General features: G+C 50.2%; 2 protein-coding genes across 12 annotated transcripts in view; one reads left to right on the top strand and one right to left on the bottom strand.

Annotated features, from left to right (window-relative positions):
- LOC115643236 (chondroadherin-like) overlaps positions 1–9,944 on the top strand; it is a 26,757-nt gene extending 16,813 nt beyond the window's left edge. For 4 of the 5 annotated variants that reach the window (XM_030547133.1, XM_030547129.1, XM_030547139.1 and 1 more), the window contains 4 exons: positions 2,588–3,033; positions 3,376–3,974; positions 5,711–6,567; positions 7,794–9,944. In XM_030547133.1, coding sequence (XP_030402993.1) covers positions 2,595–3,033; positions 3,376–3,974; positions 5,711–6,567; positions 7,794–7,923 — 2,025 coding nt within the window. In that variant the 5' untranslated portion in view covers positions 2,588–2,594 and the 3' untranslated portion in view covers positions 7,924–9,944. The other variant, XM_030547149.1, reaches the window with a different exon arrangement.
- Positions 9,945–10,186: 242 nt separating this feature from the next.
- Positions 10,187–21,984, bottom strand: part of RANGAP1 (Ran GTPase activating protein 1) — a 28,115-nt gene continuing 16,317 nt past the window's right edge. For all 7 annotated transcript variants that reach the window (XM_030547171.1, XM_030547164.1, XM_030547191.1 and 4 more), the window contains exons 14-16: positions 20,977–21,065; positions 18,197–18,318; positions 10,187–12,767 (exon numbers count right to left, since the gene is read on the bottom strand). In XM_030547171.1, the coding sequence (XP_030403031.1) occupies positions 12,698–12,767; positions 18,197–18,318; positions 20,977–21,065 (281 nt within the window). In that variant the 3' untranslated portion in view covers positions 10,187–12,697. The remainder of the gene's footprint in view (positions 12,768–18,196; positions 18,319–20,976; positions 21,066–21,984) is intronic.

Below are 21,984 nucleotides of genomic sequence, written 5' to 3' on the forward strand. Positions count from 1 at the left end.
TGGTGAGACCTCATCTGGAATAGTATGTGCAATTCTGGTCTCCCATGTTTAAGAAAGATGAAGTCAAACTGGAACAGGTGCAGAGAAGGGCTATTAGGATGATCCGAGGAACAGAAAAGCTACCTTATGAGAGGAGACAGGGAGCTTGGCTTGTTTAGCTTAACCAAAAGAAGGCTCAGAGGGGATATGATAGCTGTTTATAAATATATCACAGGAATACACACCAGAGAGGGAGAGGAGTTATTTAAGTTAAGGGCCAATGCTGGCATAAGCACAAATGGATATAAACTGGCCATCAATAAGTTTAGGCTTGAAATTAGATGGAAGTATCTAATCTAAACATTCTGGAACAGCCTTCTGAGGGGAGCAGTGGGAGCAAAAAATCTAACTAGCTTCAACACCAAGCTTGATAAGTGTGCGGAGGAGTGGTATGATGAGGCTGCCTACATCTGCCATTGTAAATGTCCCCAACAACTGGTGATGGGACACTCGGTGGAGAGGAGGGCTCGGAGTTACTACAGAGAATTCTCTCCCAGGTGTCTGGCTGGTGAGTCTTGCCCACATGCTCAGGGTCTAACTAATCACCATATTTGGGATCAGGAAAGCATTTCGCCTCAGGTCAGATTGGCAGAGACCTGTGGGGTTTTTTACCTTCCTGTGCATCATGGGGCACGGGTCACTTTAAATCATGATTTAAAGACTTCAAGTTAAACTCAGCCACAGGTTAAGGGACAGTCTATTACAGGAGTGGGTGGGGTGAGGTTCTGTGGTCTGCGATGTGCAGGAGGTCAGACTAGATGATAGTCCCTTCTGGCCTTAAAGTCTATGACACTATAGCAGCTGCTGACACAGCACAGTGTGTCTTTAGACCAGGGGTCGGCAACCTACGGCACGCATGCCAAAGGTGGCACGCGAGCCAATTTTTGATGGCACACGGGGCGGGCTGAGCCACTTGGCCCGCCACCGCTCTGGGGGTTCATGTTGCTGGCCACTTGCCAGCTGGGGTCCTGCTGCTGGCCTGGGGTTTCTTCCCCCAGGCTGGCAGGAGCCAGTGGCCAAAACCCCAGAGTGGGGCAGGCTGAGCCACTCAGCTTGCTGCTGCTCTGGGGTTCCCGCTGCTGGCCTCTTGCCAGCCGAGGTCCTGATGCCGATCCCACTCAGCGCTCGCTCCTGGCCTGGGTGAAGGAACCCCAGGCTGGCAGTCGGCTGAGACCCCAGCTGGCAGGAGCCGGCGGCTGAAATCCCAGAGGGGGGCTGGCGAAGACGCTCAGCCCACCCCTGAAACTCTAGAGCTGGGTGGGCTGACCCGCTCAGCCTGCTGCCACTCTGGGGTTCTGGCTGCTGGCTCCTTGCCAACCGGGGTTCCCGCAGCCCCACTCACCTTGTCTCCAGTTGGAGTTCCAGCGCAGGCCCCCTGCCAGACAGGGTCCAGGCTTCCGTCCCTGCTCAGCCCTACCAGCCACTAGCTCCACTCACCTCAGCTGCCGATCTGGGGTTCCAGCCGCTGACCTCCTGCCGGCCAGTTATCAGCTGATAACTTAGAAGCCTGTGTGCAGCTTAAAGTATCTAGATATGTGCCACCAGACACTGGAAAACTCAGCAAGGAAAAGCAAGGGCAAGGATCACACTAAACTAGTAAGATCTTCATTTCAATTTAATTTTAAATAAAGCTTCTGAAACATTTTGAAAACCTTGTTTACTTTACATATAACAGTAGTTTGTTTATATATTATAGACTTATAGAGAGACCTTCTAAAAATGTTAAAATGTATTACTGGCACGCGAAGCCTTAAATTAGACTGTATACATGAAGACTCGGCACACCACTGCTGAAAGGTTGCCGACTCCTGCTTCAGACTGTGGCACTGGAAACATCTGGTCCTGGCCACAGTTGGAGGCAGAATACCAGACAGGATGGAGCAATGGTCTAATCTGGTTTCAGCAGTTCCTTTGTTCCTATGGGTCTGCTACATAGAAATGTAAGGCCAGAAGGTAGCTTGAGAGGTCATCTAGTGCATCCTCCTGCGCTGAGGCAGGACCCATACAGGACTTCATCACATGCAGCTGGCAGCAGATGAGCCATGTCACTGGTTCTGAGAACTTCATTCTCTGCTAGCTCTTGGTAATATAAACTTATTGATAAAGTGCCAGGAATCCAGAAATGACAATCTAAAATCAACTAAGGGGCTACAGGAGCTGACCTATGGAAAGATTTAAATAACAATATTCCTGTAGCTCAGCCAAAGCCAAGTGAGGTGACAAGCACGTACACCATCAGTGGGGTAAAAACAAAAGGCCTAAGAAAAACTGTTCAGATTGATTCAAAGGTTTATTAAACTTGGAGTGATAGGAGCATGTTGGCTGCATTATATTACATCTCCTAACAGTGAGATCTGCTGGGCTGTGGAATAGTCCTCTGTGGACAGTGGGTAATTTAAGAGTCATCTGGACAAATTCCCTGGAGAATATAGCATAGGGAAGGACAATCTCATGGAGGTGTGGACAAGATGTGATCTGTTCTGTTCCCAGCCCTTTTACAGTATGTATGAATCTGTTTCACTCGCTGCCTGGCTTGTCTTGCAAACAGAGACGCTATGTCGAGGCTCTGGATTATGGTCCTTGTTCTGCTGTGGATTCCAGTCATGGCCATCGCACAGCTCCCAGGCAATGCCCAGTGCCCTGTGAACTGCTCCTGCTTCTTCTCCCAGTGGTTTGTCCGATGCTCCAATGCCAGCTTATCCTCTCTTCCCCCTGGCATCCCCAATGCCACCGTGGAGCTTGACCTGCAGCACAACCAGTTCAGCACCCTCTCAGCAGGCTTCTTCCCAGAACTGGCTGAGATCAGCATCATTTACCTCGGCAGCAGTGGCATCCACCAGGTTGAGCCGGGGGCTTTTCAGGGGGTCAAGAATCTGTATCATCTCCACCTGGACAACAACCTCCTGGAGCAGGTCCCAGAGGGTGTCTTTGAGAATTTGACAAATCTGATCTTCCTGCACCTGCAGCACAACCAGATTGCTCACCTCCTGCCAGGTATTTCTGGATGGATAGGCCAGGCCCCCAGCACCACTAAGAGCCAGCTAACTGAGCAACCAGCATTACCAGCCCCACGCCTCTTCTCTAGTAATCCCTGCCCAAGCTGTAGGTCTCCTGAAGACCCCACACTGCTGAGAGGATGGGGGCCAGAACTGCCACCAACGGGTCCTGCATGTCCATGATACAAAGTCAGCACCCCCTTGTACCCAGGGGACAATGGGAGGGGATAACTCAAGGCTAGGGGAGAGGAGGTACCTCATGATCAGAGATTATTGAAGCACAGAACATTTGATATTGGCTTGACCTGGTTGGGGGTGTGTGTGTCTCTGTCTCTCTCAGGTGGGTTCTCTTCTCTGAAGCAGCTCAGTGTCCTGGACCTGAGTAACAACCTGCTGCTGGAGCTCTCCGACCAAGCCCTTCATGGCCTCCCACGGCTGCGTCGGCTCTACCTGAGTGCGAACCGTATTACCAATGTGTCCAGCAAAGCCCTCCCAGGCAGCCTGCGGGCCCTCAGCCTAGACGAGAACCAGCTGACAAGTGTGCCCGCGGCCATCCGCACCTCTCCCATGCTCTCCACTCTACAGCTGAGTGGTAACCCCATCCGGAAGTTGACGTCTCTCTCCTTTGGGAGGAGGCTTCGCTCCCTAAGGCAGCTGTTCCTGGACGGCCTGGCCTTGGAGCAGATCACCAACTTGGCTTTCACCAGGCTCCGCTGGCTGGAGCTGTTGAGCCTGAGGAATAACAGCCTGGAGTCACTCCCGCCTCTGTCCTCCCTGAAGTCGCTCTCCACTCTGTATCTGACTGGGAACAAGTGGCGCTGTGACTGCAACCTGATCTGGCTCCGCACCTGGCAGAAGAAGGTGCTCCGGAAAGAACGCAGCCCTGTGGAGTGCAGCTCCCCGGAAGTGCTACAGGGCCAGCTCCTGGTGGACATAGAGGTAACGACCTGCAGTTCCAGAGTACCTGAAAGTGGTGGGCTGGGGCCAAGGTGCACAGGATTTCCAGTCCAAGCCTCTCTCCCCTTCTGTCTCAAGGGCTGGGAGTGTTGTGAAGGGAGCCATTGTTCATGGCCCCGGTACTTTAAAAGGGAGACAACCAATGTAACCAATGCCCTTGCCGATCTCATGGCAGGGTGAGGCCTGGCCAATATGTGGATGGGACACAGACAGTTCCATGCACTGCAGATAACAGACAGTTACTTACATTCCTCCCACGCTCCCCATTCCCCTGGGGAGCTTAAACTCGGTCCTTTAGCTTGAAAATACAGGCCCCTTCCACAGAGTTGAAGATCTCTCCTGGTTGCAGCTGATAGCAGCTCCCTGACCGTTGGTGCTGGGAGATAGTCACTTTAGGCACGGCCCCCACAGAGCTGCCAGCTGGGAGGTAGTGCTTTTTGGTGGAGGGGCTGGTGGAGGAAATCCTAACGCAATGGGGGCGGGGTGTTAATAGGAAGGCCTGGCATGGTATTAATATGTTTCAGTGGTTGGGGGGGAAGGTGCACACAGGATGGGTTAGCTGCTGGTGAAGGGAAGAAAGAAGAGATGCGCACTCTATTTTCTATGGTTTTTTGTCTTCATTTCCTCCCTTTCTCCTCTGCTCAGTCCCTCTCTCTCTCCCGCTCCCTAGCTCTTGTGGGGAGCAGCCAGGGCTGCTGGGTTAAGGTGTGGCTGCAGAGGCCATCCTGCAGTGCAGAAGGCGCTGGGTGTCAGCACTCGGAGCAGGCCGTAGCTTATGGTAGGCTCTGGTTCCCACATTATGTGAGGTGTGAATAAAAATAATAAATTGTTCAAATATAAGCTCATGTTGGCTTAGTGCAAAGACCAGCACAGCTCTTCCCTTCCTATCTCTCTTCTTCATCCTCTGTCACATTCACTCTAAGTCTGTCTCTCCCTTCCCACCTCTCCTTCTATGTCCTGCTGCGATTCATTCACCTGCAGTGGGGGAGGTGAACACAGCACACAGATGCCTCTCCTGGTATCTGCCTCTGCCTGGGGGAAGCTGGGCCTCAGCTGTTCAACCTGCTGTCAGCTTTCCCAGCTCAGTTGGCTGGTGGTCAGTTGGTGGGTGGGGATCAGAGTCGTTTACAGAAAATGCCCCTGAAAACTGAGCCAGTCCTGGTTCCGAGATACATGTTCATCTGAAAACAGAGCCACTCTGACATTCTTGCCCATAAAAGACCTCCGGACTGATTGTGTTAAAGGTATTAGTTTATACCAGAGAGGCAGCCATGTTAGTCTGTATCCACAAAAACGACAAGTCTGGTGACACTTTAAAGATGAACAGATTTATCTGTTGGGCATTCCATGCATCTGAAGAAGTGGATGCTCAAATAAATGTTAGTCTTTAAGATGCTACCAGACTCCTCGTTGTTTTTGAGGTATTAGCTTGGTATCCTGGGACAGTTCTAACCTGGGTAATTTATATCCTTCCAATCTAACCGATCTCCCCACTACAGTTTTAACTGGATCAGGCATTCTCCACTTCCTGTCCTAAACCCCTCAAAATAATCTCCCACCTCTGTCTGGGATTGGGGTGCAGGATGGCTGGGCTGTTCCCTCCCAGAATCCTCTGCTTGTCAGTGGGGAGGAGTTATCCCTGCTAGTGCTTCATCCAGGCCAAAAAGAAACAGAAGACCTGATTCTCTCTCATGTGTGTTTTTTTTCACCTTGCCCAGTTACAGAAGCTGACTTGCCCACCCTTTGGGATGGACTCCACCACCCTCAGCCCCTCTGAGAACACGAATACACCCATGGCCATTGCTCCACCCAGAGACATACCTTTCCCAGGGGCTGCTACCACAGCTACCACCACAACCTCCACCGCCCTGATCACCACAAAGAGGCTCCCTAGCTCCACCACACACTCAGCTACCTCCCTTCACCATGGGCTGGAGAGGTGGGACCCATGCTTGGCCGACCACATCAGCAGCGTCCACATCAGGACAAAGGGCAACACCTCCCTGGTGGTTTCCTGGGCCTTCTCCGGTGACCAGGACCAATTTGAGGTGCGGTACACGGCTGGCCGGGATGAGCAGGTGCTGTGGGTGGTGGGAGGGTTGGCCGAGGTGACGCTCCACGATCTCCACGCAGGGACCGAGTACAGAGTCTGTGTCATCCCCCAGAATGAGAATCTGCTGGAGTGCCAGGCCCCTGCCGCCCGGCAGTGCGAAGTAGAGCGCACTGCTGGCCTTCCTAGTGACACACAGCCCTTGCACTCCCCACTCGGCCACAGCCATTCGGCTGTAGGTTTCGGCATCGCTGTTGCTCTCCTAGCACTCGCAGCACTGGCCCTGGCTGTCACCTACAGGCTGCGGACACAGCCGATCCAATTCCAGCGCTACTATGATGAAGATGGGTCACCCCTTCATCGCAGGAGCAGCAACCAGGCCAAGATGACCATGGGCCCAGTTGATGAAAGCATGGAGGATGAGGACCGTCACAGTTATGGGACAGCTGCCAGCCAGTGCCCAGAGGAGAAAGTAGACTGCACCGTGTCTGCCCCACCCAGGCTCACACTCACATCCACACCCAAGTATGTGACTCTGTGATTCTAACTGCTCCCTGGCATCCTATAGCCGAGCAGGAAGTGCCCCGTGGGGTCTGCCACTCACCCAGGGACCTGACACCATAGAGCCCCGAGGAGTAAACCAGACAGTTCTGTAACTGCCCCTTGTGACTGACATGGACAATAAAATGCAGCCCTAGAAAGCTAAGATGGGGAAAGCCTGTGGCTTAGGCCGCTTTTGTCCATCCCAGTCCATGCCCACTCCCGGGTTGTTCTCTACAGAGAATCCCCAGGGAGGGTCGTGCACAGCCTCATGCCTCACATAAATAGTTTTGAAGTTCTGGCTCTCCACTGGGGGATCTATGTGATTCACAAAGCCTTGCACAGCCAGGGGTGATGTAAAAAGGCAGGGTTAGTGACTGGTTTCCACTTGACAGGCAACCCCTACATGGCTGAGGGGTTGCTATTTATAGCAAAGCTGGACTGGAAATCACAGGAGAACAGGCTTTTGGAGTCAATCCCCCCTGCCCCCCAGATTGTTTACAGCTTCTGCCACCCCCCACCCCCCAAAATAGCAGCTCTCTTTCTTACTGTTTTGGCATGTAGTTTTGCACCCGTGGGGATGGGGGAAGGTGCTGCGTGTGGAGTGGACGTTAAGAAGGACCCAGAGAAGGGGAAAGGTAGAAATTATGTTTGCAGCTCAAGTTTGACCAGAGCGGAGGCCCAGTGAAGGCCCGGGGGGAGCTGCAGGAGTGGAGAAGGAATTTGCACCAGTCTTGCCTAGCCCGTGTGAAGGGCTGGGGAGCCAGGTGCTACATGATGGGGGGAGTGAGGAAGGAATTGTGTTTCTGGTACAGGGTTCAGGTCAGTCGGTGCATCTAGAAACCTGACATCATGGAGGATGTGAATTCCCAGCCCAACAAGCCGTTCAAAGCTAACAGGCACTGTCCTTTGCTGGTAGCATTTGACCTTCCCCTGCTGCTGTCTTGGTGCAGGTTTTTGAACGTGCTGTTTTGTCCAAAATAAAGGTGGGGGTGGGGAGGCTTCCAAGCTAAACCAAAAAATCTTATTTTCCATTCTGTGTTTTGAAGGGTGTCCATTACCTGGGCCAAAGGCGAGGGTGCCCCAAGACCTCTCTCTCCCTCAGCATGAATACCTTCTTTCAATCAAGGCATCTTCCTAAATCTGTTGGAGGGGCCTGCAGGACACTGGAAAATACTGACCTTACTTTGCTCTGCTCTCCTCTCTGCCAGGGCTATCTGCACCCCTCCTTCCAGACCACTGGGCATTGGCCTGGCCCACACATTTCATTCCCACTCTGGAACAGCATTTGAGCCTCTTCCGGACTCCATGCCACTTCTGATTGCATTGGACTTGCCCTAGTCCATGAGGTGTAGGAGGCTGTGGAATAATCTCCCAAGACAAGTGGTGAAGGCCTTTATAGCACATTCCATTTCCAAAGCACCTAAGCAACATTCTTCCTTCCTTCCTCCCACTCACCTGCTCTGCATCACTAACCATTTGACAAACAATGAGGCAGAGGGTGAGTGGATTGCTCAGTGCCACAAAGCATTTGGGCACAGCACTCTAAAACTGGGGGGCAGACAGACAAGATGTCAGGTTATTTAATCTTTACTCTCTATTAATCTATAAACAAACAGGACAAAACCCTCATTTATCTTCCCTTTGTCTACATGCAAAGTCCTGGTCTTTAGCTCCTGGAGAGCACTGTGGCCTAAATGGTACACCTCTGCGGCACACTCTGTTTGCTGGACTAATAAAGCACACGGTAAAACTGTTTCATGCAGCTGTGTTGCTCTTCTGTTGTTAGATGAGCTGGTTCCAAGAACAGCTGGTTAGAGTTTGGAACTGGCGCGGGGACACAGACCCTCTCCATTCCAGGGCACCAGTTGGGGGCCAGCATGCATTGGTAGTGCCCAAAAGGCACAAGTGGATGAGACTCAGCCAGCAGCCTTGGGGGAGTGGGTGGCCCTAAGAAGGCCCATGGGAGTCCGATCAATGGTCCGTTGAGCCCAGTATCCTGTCTTCTGACAGTGGCTGGTCCCAGTTGCTTCAGAAGGTGAGAACAGACCAGGACAATTTACCATCTCTTGTTGTCCAGTCCCAGCATCTAGCGGTCAGAGGTTTAGGGCCACCGTGAGCATGGAGTTGAGTCCCTGCCCATCTTGGCTCACAGGTTCATGGCCGCTATGTCTGTCAATAGCTATCTAGTTTTTTTAAACCCGGTTATACTTTTGCCTTTCACATCCCTTGTCAACAAGCGCCACAGTTTGACTATGCACTGTGTGAAGTACTTTTTTGTTCGTTTGAAACCTGCTGCCTATTAATGTCACTGGGTAACCGTGGTTCTTGTACTATGTGAAGGCGTAAATAACACTTTCTCCACCCCCGTCATGATTTTACTCTATCATAGCCTCACATAGTCTTTTTTCCTAGCTGAAAAGTCCGTCTCTTTAATCTCTCCTTTTATGGATACTGCTCCATACCAGCCTCTGTTGGTGAGAGGCTTTTAAGCATCTTGAAAGCTTGCCTTTCTGACTAACCAAAGCTGGTCCAATAAAAGCTATGACCTCACCCACCTCGTCTTTCTAAGATCCTGGGACTGGCTACAACACTGCATTCAATAGTTAGTTGTCTGGCTTCATGTGCTGTAATTGAATGGGCCTTTTGCATTTGTTTCTCAGTTCCTGCCTGCACATTATTAACTACTAGCCTCTGCTCTTTATGAGATTATAGAGTAGCCACTTTAACAACTCCTCCCCCAAGGAATGTGGCTGTCCAACCCATCCACTCTGCCACATCTGTCAGCTTCCCCCAGCCCTTAATTTAAAAACTCCTCTCCAATGGTAATTTTGCATGCCAGCAATATGGTGCCATTCGCGTTTAGCTGGAGCCCAGCCTTCCAGCGTAGGAAGATGCTGCTCCATGGACAGGTAGCCATGTTCAAATAAAGCTGTGCCAACAGCCTGTCAGCCTTAGCTGCAGGCCATGGACACTGAACTCTCCTATCGCTGGACCCTGCCTGAGGCTCACTGGGTGGGGGGGCAACATGTGGAAAACTCCTAGAGCTTTAGCTGAGAAGTAACCTAGAATTCCTCTCACGTCTCTGTAATGATACCAGGCACCTCCCCTCAGGCTTACACCAGGCTAACAGCTGTGGCTGCCTCAAGATGTAATAGCACTAGTCTAGTAGGCAATAAAGATCATTCGATTTCTCACTCTCCACGAGGCTTGCTGCAGGGGAAGGGGGTGGGTTTGATGGGCCGAGAGAGGGAGGCTTACGCTGGGTCGGGTTTAGTTTGCAGGCACTAGCCCAGGATGTAGTATTTTTTTTTTTTATAACGCGACAGAGTCCTGTGGCACCTTATAGACTAGCAGAGGTATTGGAGCATGAGCTTTTGTGGGTGAATACCCACAGGACTCTTTGTTGCTTTTTACAGATCCAGACTAACCTGGCTCCACCTCTGATTTTTTTTTATAGTCTGTACATTGACCAATAGGCCAATGCACTTGACACCAAGAGCCCTAATCTATTGACCTACCGGCCCCGCTGCCAGACATCTGTGGTTTCTGAGGTTCGCTGCAGGGGAAGGGGGCAGGTTTGATAGGACGAGAGAAGGAGGCTTACGCTGGGTGGGGTTTAGTTTGCAGGCACTAGTCCAGGTTGTACTATTTTTTTTATAGTCTGTACATGGACCTATAGGCCCATTTTACATACATTCAGCTGCTTCTCCTCCCTCCCCCCATGGAGCTGGTACAAGAAACGCTGGCTTCACTACCAGGAAGAGTTCAGAAATTGCACTTTCTTCCTGGCATTAAGTGCCTTGAGGGCAGGGGCAGAGATATTACAGGAAGCCCAGAACCACACCTGGGTGGTGAAGACATGCCAGGCACTGCCACCTGAGAAACCTTAACCCACAACAAGGGTCTAGAAAGTCTCCCACAGACACACCCACACCCACCTTTGCCCCAGTGGCTGTCTTGAACAGGACTACAGCGTGCAGAGACTTCAACACAGAAAGTGGGTGCGGCGAGAGGCCTCAGGAAAGCCACACACCCGCTGCGTGGTTCAGGTTGCTTGGGCGTGCCCCACACCCTTGCTTACCAGCCTGCTGGCAGAGGTGCATCACAGCCCAGTTACTCTCCAGGTTTAGTTCTCCTCACGGTCAGAGTAGGCCCAGCGTGCCAGGGGCTACCAGCAACAGTCCACCACTGCAGTGCTTCCTCCACCCAGGGCTCTGACTAACCTTTCCCTAAAGCACCTAGCAACGGCCAGCTTGCATCCCATCTGCAGCATCCCGCAGCCATCTGTCCTGTGGTTCCCACAAGGTGTTGCTGACTCCACCATGCTGCTCGAGGCCCCAGCTGAAAGTGTGTGTTTGGCAGTGCCTGGAAACGAACCACCCTTTGCAACAGCAGCAGGCAGCATTTCACCCAAGAGCGTGGGCTCTGCCTTGTGCAGATGGCACAGGACGTTGGCACCTGCAGGAACTGGCCCAGGAAGAGAGCTCACTCACCCCTAGGTGCAGGGGGCACCTCAAGCTGTACTATAAACATGAACTGGAGCAAGGTACGAGCACACACCAGCCAGGGGTGAGATGTTACTACTACACACCAGCTCACTGGACTAGGGCTGCTCCAATCACGGCCCCACCCCATGCAGCAGTATGGCAGAGACAGCCAGCAAGAGTTAGCTGGGGTAAGAGTGAGCCCTTTGCCCTCATGAAGCCTGTGCAGGGCAGAAAGGATGGAGTCCCTGCCCCTCCCCCTAAGATTGCATGTGCAAACACTGGGCTTTCCTACACCCTACATTCAGCCTCTGCCCTGGGCAGAATGTGCTGCTCATCAGCAATCAAGTTACAGCTGCTTCCCCTTCAGAGGCAACAGTGTTTTTAAGGCCAAGCTGGGACCTTAGCAGCTGTGCTAGAAGTGGAGGGGCTCCTTGACCCCCTTTCCACGGCCAAGATTTCTGGCAAAACTCCCAGAACTTCACTACTGTGAGTAATAAGGTAGCTGAGGAACAGGGAAGAAGGTTGGAGAATGAGCTGAGGGGCACCTTAAACTAGGAAATTACCTGTCCTTTACTACCCTCCCACGAACCAGGAACCCATCCATGCCCTTCCCCCAGACTTCAATGCGTGTACGTAGGGTCAGGCGCTGTGACAATCGGCAGGAAAAATTCAGACTGGCAGGGGCATTTGTGGGTGCAGAGTCCTCACCCCTATTTTAACATGCTTAGAGACTCTCAGCTAATTCCTGGCACTGAAGCTGCTAAGTTTGCAGTGTTCAACCCTGAGATGCTCTGCCAGCAAAGTATTCCAGCCCCCACATGCTATTCCCCTTCTTTCTTTACTGCTCCCCTAGGGGGACCCCCTGCAGGATTCAATTGATTCTACTCATTTCTAAACCAAGCCTATTTTAATGGGGGAGTGGGGGTGGGAGAATGCAGGCTGTGGCAGTAGCACAATGAACAGGCAAAGGCCACCAGGGCCAGCCCTACCCGAGGGAGCTCCACTCTAGCATAGCAGGGGATTAGCAGATTAAAACACCAATAGGCCCCTCCCATTTAGATTAGGAATACAAGAGCAGGGGGGGGAACATCTCCCCATCCCAAGCCTGGAGCAGCAGGAGGCAGCTGGGCAATCCGATATTCCTGGAGAAGCAACACCACTGCTGCAATGTCCAGGTGCATGGCCCAGGGCAGCATGAGATGGAAGCCACAGCACCGTGCAAAAACCCTGCTTGGTTCAGCTGCCGCTGCTTCAGAGAAAGCCCACGTCCAGCACCCGCTGCAAGACGGTAGCTTGGGCACAACCCCTTCCAGCAGCGTTGAGTTTAATGGGGCCCTCTTTCCAAGTCACGGAGAGCCCCAGGACGACTAGTTCTGGCACAACTGCCTGTGCTGGAGCCCAGGGCGTGTGCTTTGGAAGTGGGGCCTTCAATTAAAAACATGGAAAAACAAAGTAAAAAAAATCAGCAGGATTCCTCCAAGTTTGTTAAAGCAGAAGGAAAGATGGACATCCCTGTGAGACAGACAGCATGTTTTCATGGGCGCTGACATCCTCTCCTGCCAGCCCGCTAAGAGCTCTCGCTGATAAAAGTCCTATGAGGGGGAAGGGGCAGAGTTGCGCTTCTACTACAGCTGGTGGAGGGTTTGCAGCAGCATGTGACGGGCAAAGGAGCAGGAATCCAAAGCACGGTTGGGTCTGGAGAAAGAAGAGAAAAAGTTCATTTAGAAGCTGCCCCCTGACTGCGCTTTGACTCACTGAATGCCAGCGCTCCATGGGTTAAGAGGCTCAGTACGGTGCCAGGAACTCAAAAGCCAGCCGGCTGGAGTATCCACCTGCAGTGGACTTCATTCTTACTCAGAGCCAGGGTCGGACGAGGTATAGGAATCGCTGCACTGAATCAGCCTATTGCTCCATCTAGTCCTGAATCCCACATCAGACAGTGGCCAATGCTAGCTGGTTCAGAGGAAAATACCCCACCACAACCAATGCAGTGCATTGTGTTACACAGCATTATACAAAGCGACAGAGTCCTGGGGCACCTTATAGACTAACAGATGTATTGAAGCATGAGCTTTCGTGGGTGAATACCCACTTCGTCGGATGCGTATAGTGGAAATTTCCAGAGGCAGGTATAAATATGCAGGCAAGAGTCAGTCTAGAGATAACAAGGTTAGTTCAGTCAGGGAGGATGAGGCCCTCTTCTAGCAGCTGAGGTGTGAACACCAAGGGAGGAGAAACTGGTTTTCCACTACATGCATCTGACGAAGTGGGTATTCACCCACGTAAGCTTATGCTCCAAAACGTCTGTTAGTCTATAAGGTGCCACAGGACTCTGTCACTTTTTACAGATCCAGACTAACACGGCTACCCCTCTGATACTTGACTGTATTATACAAGTGATCTACTTGTTCCCTGAGGCATGAGGATTGATTGGCCCTGCAATGGTTCTTCTAGAGTAACTATAGCTATACTGTGCTTCCTCAGCTCTTTCATCCTTTCCTGAAACTTACCAAGCCAGCTGGCCTCTGTTACTACTGTACAGGGCATAAGGGTAGAGGTTGCTACAGTTACAGCTACAATAGGTTTCCCCTTTTCACAGGCTCATTCTTTGAGCACAGTCACTGCTTAGGCTGAAATTTTCCGTGCTTTGTGCCCACCCCAAGGTAATGTTTCCTGAAGAACTTGAATCCAATACCACCAATGAAAAACATTGTGACCAGTGCCCCACTCCTGACAGAACAGCAATATGTGCCGTGCTCCATCTGAGGGAGAAGTGGGTTTCAAATGAAGCCAGAAATGTTGAAATATGGGACTGAGCAGTATTTTCTTGTTGCTAAACTGTTAGCTGTGTACTTTATGGTATTTGCTGAGAGACAGGACCCCATATGCACTGCAGTCTAATGGACCAAATTCTGCAGCACTGTTAATGGATTGCATCTCCATGCTCTCTACCCTTCCTTCCCATCCTTCCTGCCCCCAACTGGTTCATTGCTGAAGATGCACACGGGTGGACAATTCATTACATGACTTTGATGATGGAGTTTTTACCAGGTTCTACCAGCCTAGCTCTGCGGGCCTCAGCTCTGATATTATGTGCAGGGCTTAACTTGGAATCTCCTTTCCAGGCCTTGTGCATGAGAGAAAGGGGAGAGCTTGAACTAGTGAAGTGAACTGTATCCGAGTTACCTGAACCTCTGCTGTGCTAGCCTGCACTTCTATGGCTCCCCATTCTCCTCAGCTGGATTCTACCTCAGGCTCTCTGCAGCCTGGCTCTATAGAATAGCAAAGGGAGCATGCACTGTACATAATCAGCTTCCCGTTGTGGGGAAAGGAGCTGAGAGAGGCAGCCACAGGCAAATCCCAGTAGGGCAAGGACACAAAACAAAATAGTGGGGGCCTGTCTGCAGCCAGCTAATGAATTCTGCAGCATCTGTGGGAGGTGGGGAATCAGAAATTCCAGGCAGAGAACCAGCCCTAAGCACCCCCATCTGAGATGATCAGGGCCACCGCATTCAGGCCCTTTGCAGAGTCAGATGGGCATCACTTACACTCACTACTTTTTTTTTGAGGTTCTCTTACTCAATTGTGAGGCTAGAAACAATTTAAAAGGAAAAATTCTGTCACACTGAGTGAGTTCTGTGGCCTGTTCCTCGCTCCCAGAGTCCCGAGGGCCCTGGCTACAGGCATTTATAACTTCTCCCACTGAGAGGTAATGGTGCTTAGAGACACAGTAAGTGACAGCTGCTTTGACCGAAGCAACTCACAGGAATTTTGTAGTGCCACAAGCCCATTACAAAGGAGCTGACAGTCTAACCAGGCCAGGAGAGCTGCTGGAGTGGCTGGATTCATGTACCATGGAAGCTCAGGCCAATGAGCTGAAGGGTCTAACTAGATTCCCAGGGGAAGCTGACCAAGGCTGTTACCCAACATTCCAATGAGCAAAACTTGGCTCTGTAGTGAGCTGGACCAGCCTGTTAGTTTTGGACAAGAACAGGACAAGCTCCTCAGCATCTAAGCTCCAGGCAAACAGGGGCCACAGGTGCCACTGGATTACCAAGATCTTTGGTGAAGCCCTTTGGGCACACAAGACTTGACTGCAGGAGGAGCTGAAGGAACATAGCAAATCACTAGAGAACCCTGCAAAGCTTTCAGCTGCATAGCTCCTGATTCCCTTTAACCCCCACAGCTGGGGAGTGAGGTGTTACGGCAGAGAAAGCAAGCCCTGAGGCAACAAAGAAGCGCTCTCTTGCCACGTTGCCTTGGGCTTGTCGCACATCCCCCACCCCATATTACTGCCCCCCACAGATTAGCGTTGGGAAGGAAGTTCTCACTTGGACAAGGGTATGGCTTAACTGCTTGACTCTGCAGCTTCGGTACTAGCTTGTTTTTTCCTTTTGCTCTCACCATATGTTAAGACATTTCCTTTGCAAAAGTCACTGGGCTGTTTTATGATTTGACACGATATCACTGTAAGAGACACACATTCCTCCCTCTAGCTTCTCCTCCTCCCCCCGCCGCCGCCTCTCCCTCCAGCAAAACTAGGCTTCTCCGCTTCCCCGTTCTTAAGCAAAGTTGTGATGAAATACTGCTGCAGCCACAGTCAGGAGTTTTGCCACTGACATCAATGAAGCCACGTTTTCACTTTGGAAGCGCTACCTATCTACACCATGCCTGTCGCCGAGGGACCCAAACATCTACATCAGTAGTTCTCGGCCTGCGGCCCACTTACAGCCCTGTCAGTACACAGCTGCGGCCCATGCGAGATCCTCAGGGCCATACAGGTAGTATGTATATAGTGTGGATGTGGCCACATAATACAGAAAGAGCTGCATATGCGGCCCACAAAGGTAAATCGGTGGAGAACCACTGATCTAAATGCAGCAAAATCATGGCTGTCACTGTGCTTACTGCGCTATGGGCACAGCTCAGAGAACACCATGCAGGGTTAACTGCTGGCCCAGAGCCTAAGAGAGGGGTGTATGCACATGCAGGGCAGAGTGTGCTGTGAATGACCTCCTCAGTGTATGCAGCCACTGGACACTCTCAGGTCTGAGGTTATGCTGGAGGAAGAGCTTGTTAATGGTGCACCTGACTCCCCAGCAGATCACTAGAAGTGAATGTTACAAGTAGTCTCCAGCGTGGCCCATTGTCCAGGCCAGTTTTACTTAGACACGTTTTTGTCACGGGCAGTAGCACAAGGCTGGAAGGTCTGGGATAGAAACACCTCTTCCTTGAACATTTTGTTTACATAGTGCAGACAGGTCCAGTGATCTGAGGGCTTGGGGACAGCACAGTTCCTGCTCTTTTTTACTTGGGGAGGGGCTGCTTCAGAGCCAGCGAGGTGGTGAGCGGGGCTGCAGCTCAGGCTCTGGGGAAAGAAAAGAGAGCTAACGGACAGGACTGCTACAGCAGCTTGTTTATTACATCCTGCCCCCCTTGAGCAGGAACTACGAACAGCCCCATTTCCTCATCCTTTCTTTGCGGACTGCAACAACAGTGCACAGCACATGGGCACGTTTGCAGGAGAGATGTGAATAGCTCGCAGAGTTTCTCCCCTTTAGGTTAGGAATCAGGAACTCAAATTCTAGCCCCCCCCCAATCTGCAACAGGAGCCAGCTCTGACCACCTTTTGGCAGCTTCGTATACAGCTACCTCTGCAGCTATAGCCATACTGTCCTTTGTATGTGGAATGAGCCCCTGAACTGGCCCTGCAAGGCCAGTCATCTCCACCTTCACATCTCTGCTGTGATGGCTAGAAGTCACCCAGTTAGTTAGCAGCCTTTCTATTTAGCTATTAATAAGGCCAGCTACATATAACTGTGCACAACTTACAAAGGGCTGGGGAGAGGGACACAAACTTTTAAGCCAGCGTCTTTCTATGTATTTGTATGGTGCCCAGCACAATGGGAACCTCATCTTCATGACAGCCTCTGAGGATTTTGGGAATACATGGAATTAATACTGTACCTGACCAATTTTAGATTTACACCTGCCCAAAGTTTTAGCTTGGATATGGAACTTGTTTAAAAAGGTGTCCACTGTTCAGTACAGACTGAACAGGATATAATCAAGTTAAGAAACCCACCAAACTCCCTCACATGGATCCTAACTGTGTGACGACCGGCAAGTCACAGCCTTTCGGACTCAGTTTCCCCCTCCACTAGTGAAGAGATGGATACCAACACTTATCTACAGCCACGGAGTGCGTGGGGACTCAGTGGTTTGGTTTTTGTAAGTGCTATACAAATGTTAAGTTTCCACTGTGCTTCCATGGTTGACTTGTTGGGGGTGGGTGGGGGAGAGAGAGAGAATAGTTCTGGAGACCAATGCCCTATCAGTCTGTAACTTTGCCCCAGGGCTACATTTAAGACTTACCCTTTTAATGATATTAAATAACATTTGCATAAGTATTGAAAAGAAACTGTTAGAACTGAATCTAAGCAGCATTGTCTTATCTGTGTTAAAGAAATATTTTAGTATTAAAAGAGAATTTATAAAAAAAAGGAACAAGGCTTAAAATTTTCACTATTCATGATCTTTACTTTCTGGCGTTCGCTCCAAAGATAATTAGCAGACTTGTCAATTTTGTTTTCATTTCCTGGCTCTCATGCCCTGTCACAACATGGCAGTGTTTATTTGCAGATGCAATGCACGGGAATTCAAGAAGCTTCCATTGGAATTTGAAGTTATGAAAACTTTAATATTAATCTTGGATGTTACTTTTGTAATGGCTGAGATATGCATTTGGGGCTAAATCTGATTCAGCAGTGTCCTTTTAACTCATTAAACTTGTGACTGGAAATTAGATCCTAGTCTTCCTTTGGGCTAAGACACTGCTACTGTCGCTTGACATCACTATTCATTAACTTGCTTGCCTCTGCATAAACGCCAGTTTTAAGACCATCTTTAGAAAGTCAGTTTCCCAGTTAATTCCTCATGATCAGTGCTTCTTACCTTGTAAGCTTTGAATGTTGGACTAAGTAAGATAGGAACAGCTTTCCTTTAAGCTGTTTGCATTTTTATTCTAGAAGCCCTGCCCACAGGAGGCTCGAAGGGAAGAGTATGTATTTTTCCTTTTAACCTCAACCATATAACAGGATTGCTTGGCAAGGCGCAATACTCACTTTGTCACGAAGGCCAGAAGAACCGGAGCCAGGGATTTGGGGAAATAATCCTGCTGGACCATATGGTTCAGGGTCATCAGAGGGCCATAGAGGCTTGGGACAGCCTTGATCTTCTCTTCACTCTGGCAGATGGGGATGGGGAAGGTCAGAAAAATCAGGCCCATAGCAACTGCCACACCAAATGCAGTCATCATTCCATCTAATCCAGTGTGCTGTCTGACTGACCAACCCCTGATGCCTTTAAAAGGCAAGCAACCCTCCACAGTGCAATGCATGCAAAACAGGAGAAGTCTGACTCCAGTTGAGGCTCAGCTTCTAGTAAATCATGGAGATCAGCTTAGTTTACATCATGACAGATGCCATTGTTATTCACACAACAAGCTAATTCTTTGCTGGAATTAGCCTTTCCCTTGGCAGCAGGAGGGAGAGCAGGCCCCCATGTTACACACGTTGGGTTATTTAGGAGATGAGCAATCAACCCAAAGGGAGATGTCTTCGAACACAAGCATCAGCAAGACTCCAGTTTGTTTCAATTAGGGCTTGACAGTCTTGCATGTGCACTGTCTAAACTGCTTGCATATCTAAACCTCACATGTTTCTTCTAGGCCTTCCTCTGCATAGACACTCTGTCAGGACCCTCCCTCCAGCTGAGAAGGAAGCCGACAGTTCCTGCTAGATCCAAGGGGGCAGTTATTGCCTCCTGTAGGCCCCTCTCTCACCCAAGCATACTGTTTCCAGTCACTCCCAGAACTGATTCCAAGTTTAAGCCAGAAGGAACCAATAGCTCTCCTAGTCCAACAACCCATTTATCACAGGCCACTGAATTTCACCCAGTAGCCCCTGGATGGAGCCCAATAACTTGTGTTTGGCTAAAGCACGTCTCCCAGAAAGGCCAAGGGCTTTGATTGGAAGACACCAAGAGATGGAGTATCCACCACTTCCCTTGGGAGTTGACCTAATGGATAATCACCCTCACTGTTAAATTCAAACTAGAAACAAGGCACGCTGTCTGTCTAGCTTCCAGCCACTGGTTCTTGTTATGCTTCTCGTCCCTGAATTTACGAGCCCCTCCATGCCCAGGGTTTTCTCCCTATCAAGGCACTTGTACATGAATCAAGTTTCCTCTCCATCTTCTTTTTGATAAGCTAGGATTGAGCTCTTCAAGTTGCTCACAATAAAACACTTTCTCCAGCCTTTGAATCATTTGCGGCTCTTTTCTGCAGCCTCTCCAATTTTTAACACCCTTTTTAAAAAGCTGACACCAGAAGTGTATGCAGTATTCCACTGACGGTCTCACCAGTGCTGTACACACAAGTCAAGTGACCTCCCTACCTCCGCTCCCCCATTCACACAAGGATCACTCTAGCCCTTTTTGCCACAGCATTGCACTGGGAGCTCATGTTGAGTTGCTTGTCCACCACAACTCCTATATCCTGTTCAGAATCACTGCTTTCCAGGATACAAAGTCTGCCCTGCATTCCCTGTTCCTGAATGGATCCCTTTGCATTAGGTTACACTGACAGTGTGTTTTGTTTGTACGACCCTAGCTATTGCTTCAAGTCTAGAGTGAAAAAGAAGTATGGAAACAGCCTTCCTCTCCACCCCAAACCTGAGCCATAGATGTACATGGATCACAGTCAACAACTGATCAGACAAGAAAGGACTTGACTGGGGGAGCAGTGTCAGTCAACTCTCTACTTTGAAGCCCAGCCCCAAGAAAGTTCTACCCTCCAATTCATCTCAGCATCTCCACAGTGATTGTAATCTGAGGCAGGATGGGAAAGAAAAAACCCTGTCCATGGAGCAGAGGACTAGAGGACTAGACCGAGCCTCATGTGAGTGGAGGAGGAAGAGTAGAAGATCCAAAGGAAGTGTCTTAGTCCCTAACCCATGTCACAGCTGTGCATTTCCCCAGGTTCAGAGTCATCACTGAGAACCCCAGAAAGCCACATGATCGAAAAGATGCAAGTTTTGTGGCTTTAGGGTATTCCAGGTATTTCTGATGATTTTTCCAGACTTTATTTCCAGATGTTTCTAGTCCTTGAGGCGCCGAGATGCTTCATATTGATCTATGACGACAAAACAGCCAGACCACTGAAGCACTACTCTGAGCTTGTCGATGGAGACAACTCCAATCCCCCTTTGGCTCAGCTCATGCTGTAGCCTACATGCAGGTTCTAATGCGGTTAGCTAACTTGCAGCTGATTCTCAAAAACAATAATCCTGCTAACAGGTTTTATTCTGTGCAGCCACAAACTGGACGCTCCGGGCATTAGCAAGAACACTGGATAGAATGAAACTGAAAGTTTCATTCAGATGTCTTTTGTTTATTCTTGCTGTGGTCCTTTTAAAAGAGAAGACGTGACTAAGTGGCCCTTTTGGATACCAGGGTGAAGAATAAATATTCAGGAGTCTGACGACTGGTAACTCCTCACTCTATAAAAGCTTTGTCCAGCAGCATCCCAGTTTGTCTGTATGAACCTTCCTGCCTTATAGAGATATCTGATCTTGAATATACAAGATAGACCAAGTAGAACAGAATTGGGAACAAATAATCCATGCCCTCCACCCAAATATAATCCCCCTCTGGAATCTGTTATCCCTGCAGTTTCCAATTGTCCCTAGGCATTGGGCATACACAGGAGTTTTACCGTTGCCATGGAGACAGGAACATGGTTACCCACAATCCAGCAAGCCTTAGCTTTTAACCAGAAATGTAATCAGAACTCAGCCCACCTCACCCATCACAGCCCACTTTTAACTCCCTCCTGCCCTCTCACCTTGAGCAGGCCCATGTGGATCAGCAGGCTGGTGACGAATGCATCAGAATTAAACGTGGCAGAAGTGAAGGCTTTTCTCATCAAGGCATCTAGAGAGAGAAATAAATGTGTCAAGCTGAAGAGCACCATGAGATACTGTGGTGACCACTGTTCATTTCACTATTGGATTCAATTACATTCAGCTTATCTGAAGCTGCCTCAATCTCCAGTCTACTGCACTGGAACACCAGACAGACGGGGGACTCAGTGCAGAATTTAGGTCAAGTTTGCCATTGAGTAGGAGGCCTTAACTATTATCGGCTGTTAGAGGGGCCATGGGAGGCCACACCCCTTTACATACCCTGTTTGTCTCTGGTGCCAGAGGCTACTGCAAGCCACCAGTGAGTGCTGGGAATTGAAAGAGATGAGGCAGAGAGAAAGCCAAGAAGTCACACGGAGTCCAGTCTTTAGTATGGGGGCTGCATAAATGCCTAGAGAAGAACTATGGCTGAGGCCAAGAAGTGTTAATTGACCTCAGCCAGAAACAATGCAAGGAATGGTCGACCTGGATGCGTTTGGGTAGCAGACAGCCTCACTCTCGCTGCGATGGGTTTGACAATCTGGCTGTGAGCTGGTCTCACCAGCCTTTAAAATGACAAGGGCAACAGGCTCCCACGGGACCATCATCCACTGGGTGTGCATTTGGTTTGGTTTCCAGCGAGGAGATCTGTGGTTTTCAGAGTTCCTCAAGATCAGCCACTTGTGGCTCTGGCCCTCGCCCCACTTGGTAACTAAAGGAAAGCGAGGTGGCTGCGGTACCCTGTCAGATGTTATCCATGTTTCCCTCAGGAAGGGCCAGCCTTCCTTCAACACACAGACGCCTCACCCTGAAGAAACCATCTCTTGACACTGCAGCAATTGCCAGATATGACCTGAACTTGCTAGGGAAGGCGAAGAGTATTCAGTTCCAGGTGCATGTGGACACTAGTCACATGGTGGGTGCCAGTCACCCACAGAAGCAGAGGCAGA

This window comes from Gopherus evgoodei, chromosome 1 (assembly GCF_007399415.2).
Source record: "Gopherus evgoodei ecotype Sinaloan lineage chromosome 1, rGopEvg1_v1.p, whole genome shotgun sequence".
In the NCBI taxonomy this organism is placed as follows: Eukaryota; Metazoa; Chordata; order Testudines; family Testudinidae; genus Gopherus; species Gopherus evgoodei.